General features: G+C 48.8%; 1 protein-coding gene across 1 annotated transcript; it reads right to left on the bottom strand.

The window, feature by feature from the left end:
- Positions 1–1,832: 1,832 nt before the first annotated feature.
- Positions 1,833–3,359, bottom strand: CCR75_009792 (uncharacterized protein). The gene is made up of 2 exons (XM_067967830.1): positions 2,579–3,359; positions 1,833–2,510 (listed from the first exon to the last, which is right to left on the bottom strand). The coding sequence occupies exons 1-2, from the start codon at positions 3,322–3,324 to the stop codon at positions 1,967–1,969; spliced, it is 1,290 nt and encodes a 429-aa protein (XP_067818332.1). The 5' UTR covers positions 3,325–3,359; the 3' UTR covers positions 1,833–1,966.
- Positions 3,360–4,955: the final 1,596 nt, after the last annotated feature.

Below are 4,955 nucleotides of genomic sequence, written 5' to 3'. Positions count from 1 at the left end.
ACTATCTCAGTCTCCACGAGCTGGGTAGGAATTGTTGACGTTTGACATCCCGTCAACGCACCCTCAACTGTGTTCGACACGGCATCAGTTGCATACGCCTCTCGCAGGAGCACATCCTTTCCGGTGTCCGGCGTCGAGTTCGCAACTGTGCGTGTACGCCAGTCTATCCATGGTTAGTGCTTGGCCAACCATGGCTCTCCACATCTAGCACTGTGAACTTCTCCTTACAAGAAAAGTCACTAAAGCTGAAGGCGTGTTCTACCTGAACTCCGTCAGACTTAACGAGCGCGTCGTTCGCTAAACGAATAGTCGCCTCTTCTCGCTTGCCATCCTGGCAAAGCGACTCAAACATCGCCGGTCTATTTCTTAGACCCGCGAGCTTTACATAATTTTGTGATGCACCCGAATCGGGTCATGACCTGGTCATAGCCAGCAGGGTTGAGGTCCGAAATTTCGAGACCTCGGAGACTATGCTACCCATTTGTTCCACAACTCTGAACTTAGGGGTAGCTTCAGAGTCCGCGTCAGAAGGGCATCCCGCCCCTACTGCGCTCCTGCATTTCCCGACCTCTCAGTGGTCGATGCAGAACTCATGCGTCTCGCACGCTGATTCTTGCCATCGCCCTTTGGGAAGAGAGTCCTCTTGCTGGGCGGGCATCGTTGCCCCAGCAGGGACCCTTGCATAGCAGCAAGCCGTCATATGGCCGCGCTTCCGCATTTATAGCAGACAACGTCTGCATTGCCCAACTTCATGGGAGTGTCATCTGACCTCTAGGCCGACGGCTGATACCAAGCTATTGCCGAGGCAATGTTGTAGGATTGCTCCTCAACTAAGGAAATTTGGATTGCCTCTTCCATCGTCGACGCCACTTTTCTGAAAATGGCCTGTCGCGATGGGCCATGCCGTAGTCCGTTCATAAACGTGGGCACTTTAATATCCTCCGGAATCGGACCTACGGAAATGGGAGCCGACAGCGAGTACATCTCTTGCACATACTCTTGCAGAGATCGCTTCGCCTGTCGCGCTCTAGAGAAGCGCGCCTGAAGCAACACTTTTGTGCGGCGGCTGATACGTGGCGCAAATCTTTTGCTTGAAGATCGCCCACGTAGGGAACGCCTTTCTGTCCGCCACAAGCGCCGAGTAAGCCCACTCAAAGGCCTTACCGCGCAGGTGCGACATGGCGTACGACACCATCCGGCTGTCATCTTCGATGAGCTGCGCGACACCGCATTGCTCCACGGCTAACAGCCAGTGGACAATCGTGTGCGCTGCAGTTCCATCGAACTTTGGCCTCGGAAAAGGCTCTCCGCTGTCCGAGCACGAATGCCTCAAACTGCTCTAACTGAGCAACATGTCGCTCAGGAAGACTGTCCAGGAGCTTGACCAGGGCTTGTTTACCAAGTCCCTGCGCCATATGCCCTGCCACCTCCCGATGATGTTCGGATAGGTGGGGGAAATGAGCCCAATCAAAATTGAGGCTCATCCTCACGTACACCCGCAGAGATACGGGTCATGGGAAGAATTTCAAGTGCTACCAAGTGTAGGCGGGCACGTCTTAATGCGGCCACGCTCTACTTAGACACACACCTTAGCACTATGTGCATCAAATACACAAGGGCTGGTCACAAATGTGAACAGTGCTGGGTCTAATTGACCATCCCCTTAGGTACACCAATTGAACTTAACGGGGAATGTGCAACATTAGGACAACTTTAGCCTGTTACAACGTACACAGCTTTAAAGCCATACAAAAATGCGTAGCACTCTTTGCTACCTACAACTTTCGCGAAGAAGCACTCGTCCGCTGCCAAAATGTTCTCGCATCCTCGATATCGCAAAGAGAAGCAGAGTAGCATAAGCGTAAAGCGCTTCACTAGGCAATTTATAATTTATAACACACATAAAGCAATATAATTCTGCCAAGAGATGTAATGTTAGTTGAAGAGCGGCTCGGATCGACTGCTCTCAACTTGAGCGAATCTGTCCACGACGTATAGTTCCAATGGCAAACACAGCGACAGATGTAGCAAACAATGTCATTACAATTGCTTGCTGGTACTCATCAATAAAATCATTAACACACGCGAGCCATGAGTCACGAGGCGTAGTTGTGATAGGTGCGTCACAACTTTCAGCATTAACGGCGCGCGGCAGTTTCTTGTTCTTGTGTGGCGTCTTATTTTTTCGTGAACCGAGGTCTTCAATGTCACGATTGCCTTCAGACTTATTCTTAAGCGCCAATTGACCACAAGCGCCGTCAATGTCCATGCCATGATTTTCGCGGATTGTAGACTTTAGATGGTACGTTTTACGTAGCACAGCATGGAAAGCACAGATGTCTTGCGGCGAAGGAGATTCAAACTGGTCACCGACGTCCGTCGTGTTGTATGGAATAAGGTTTACGTGCACCGACCGCTTTTGCAAAAGCTTTCCCAAAAGATGCGCCGTCTCGAGCGAGTCATTCACACCTTTCAGCATGCAATACTCTACCATGACCAAACGTCCTTTCCTGCCGATCAAAAACAATATCAGATAAAAGCAAACACGAAGTAAGCAACAACAATCGGTTTCACGAACTTCATAGCGAGGTGCTCATCAATAGCTGCCATGAGTTTTTCGAGTGGGTAGGCCGTTGATGGGGGCACGATTTGGCAACGCATCTCCTGCGTTGGGGCATGCAGCGACAATGCCAAGCGCACGAGTGGGGCATCACGCGAAAGCTGGCGGATACGGTGGATCACGCCAACGGTGGACAACGTGATAAACTTGGGTGCAATCTCAAAGACTCTGGTCATGGCACGGATGGCAGCGAGTACAGCGTCGTAGTTGTTTAGAGGCTCACCCATACCCATAAAAACTACATTGCGAATACGTGCCACTCGATTAGCGTGTGCAAGCTGCTCTAGAATCTCTCCACTGCACAAGTCGGCAATGATGCCGAGTGTGCCTGTGGCGCAGAAGGTGCAGCCCATTTGACAGCCCACCTGGGAGCTTACGCAAAGGGTATTGCGCCCCTTGTGGCGCATTATAACAGCCTCAATCTCGTGACCATCTTGAAGCTTAAGCAAAAGCTTAACAGTTCCATCAGTCGAACGCTGCTCTTCAATTACTGACGTCGTAAAGGGAGCAAAGTGCTCGCTTAATTCAACGCGAAGGGTCTTGGGAATCGCAGGGATGTCACTAAACAAGGCATCCGAATTTTGAGCTAAATAGCGCCATATAGTGAGTGCGTGTAGCTCCTTGAATCCCTGGTTCTGTAGAAATGTGGGCAACGCGTTCTGATCGAAGGCTGACAGCGGCGACAGCGTGCGATTCTTGACCATGTTTTGCTTTAACCAACCAGCCGAATTACTATTAGCAGAATGTTTTGTTACAATTTCGCGAAATTTGAATTACGTCTATTAAACGCTGGAAGGCCTGTAACGGGGTGTATCGTTACATGAAATTAACACTTAAAGGTTGTTAATTGATATATTTTCTAAAAGGTAGATAATATTTGAAGAATATTACTTTACATGGTAATATCCTAAAAGCTTATCCATTGGTAGATATAGACCATTTTATCTACTTTCTCCGCGGTCCAGTCAGCGCTGGACGCGCGCAAAGAGAAAGATAGATAAGACTTTATTACATGTACAATTAAGTTAGTATTAAGAAGATAGAACAGAAGAACTTAATTAGATTAATACAGTTTTAAATTAATTCTCTTTAAAGCAAGCATTTTAAAAAGAGTCTCCCTCTGCACGTACTAGTGTACGTGAAGTGACGTGAGGCACCACTCGCACTAAACCAGTGCGAAGTGGACTTGTACTGAGCAGTACAAGTCAGTAGAGCCCCGTTACACCTGGTAGCACTTTGTAGTCCGTTCAAGGACCACATTTCCTTCATCTAACATGGACATGTCAGATCATAGTGGGAATACGCATCACGTTTCGCGTGATAGCTACTCCTTCCTAAGTGACATAGAAAAGAGTGCGGTCAAACGAATGAGTTCGACCGTAGGAAACGATGCAATCTTGGCAATGCTGTCCAATATGGACAGAGATGCCCTCCATTCAGCCATCGACAAGTTCATACAACATGAACTTGACGAGATGAAGGAGAAGGTAGTCTTGCTGAATCAGCAAGGCTCTCAACAGGCAGAGCTGTTGAGGTTACAACAGGTACAGACCCCTGTACTTAAGACGACGGACTGGCGTCGTCCCGAAACTCAAAAGATTGATATCTCTTCGTATAGGTGAGTCAAAGAAGACTCCCTCTTAAGATGGTTTGTCGAGTTGGACGATGCCAAAAGGGCACGTCACATCATCGACGAGCAAATCCAAGTCACATTCGCTCAATCAAATTTGGCAGGTCGTGCCAAAACTTGAGCATTGGGCCTTAAGTTGAGCGACCCATACGTCTTTGACACGCTAGAGGCTTTAGAAACCCGGCTCAAACAGACGTTTGAACCACCAAGGGCTGAGTTCAGAGCTCGCTCAGAGCTTCGGAAACTCAAGAAAGGCAAGCGTGATGTTCACCCTTATGCCCAGCATATACGACTCTTAGCGAGCTGTATCACAAACAACCCAGTCCATGAACACACGTTGATTACCGTGTTCATGCAAGGTCTTGCGGATGGTCCCGTAAAGACCCACCTGTTCCGCTTGGAACTGGATACGCTTGAAGAAGCAATATCCGTTTGTGGGACAGAAGGACTTTAGCTTGAGACAGGCCCAAGCTAGTTCGTCATCATATCGTCCTCCAAGACGACACGAACTGGGAGGTCCAGAACCTATGGACCTTTCTTATGTCGAATGCAAGAAACCTCGCTTCTCGAACATCAAGCGATTGCAGAGATGCAATCGCTGTCAAAAGTTAGGACACTACGCTCATGAGTGTAATGCTCCACGCCCAGTACCGAGAGGTACTGATCGGAATTATGGACCGAATGCCAAAAAGGGGCAACGGTCGC

Source organism: Bremia lactucae, linkage group LG6, assembly GCF_004359215.1.
Source record: "Bremia lactucae strain SF5 linkage group LG6, whole genome shotgun sequence".
In the NCBI taxonomy this organism is placed as follows: domain Eukaryota; phylum Oomycota; class Peronosporomycetes; order Peronosporales; family Peronosporaceae; genus Bremia; species Bremia lactucae.
The sequence above is the reverse complement of the archived record's forward strand: the minus strand, read 5'-3'. Positions and strand labels throughout refer to the sequence as shown.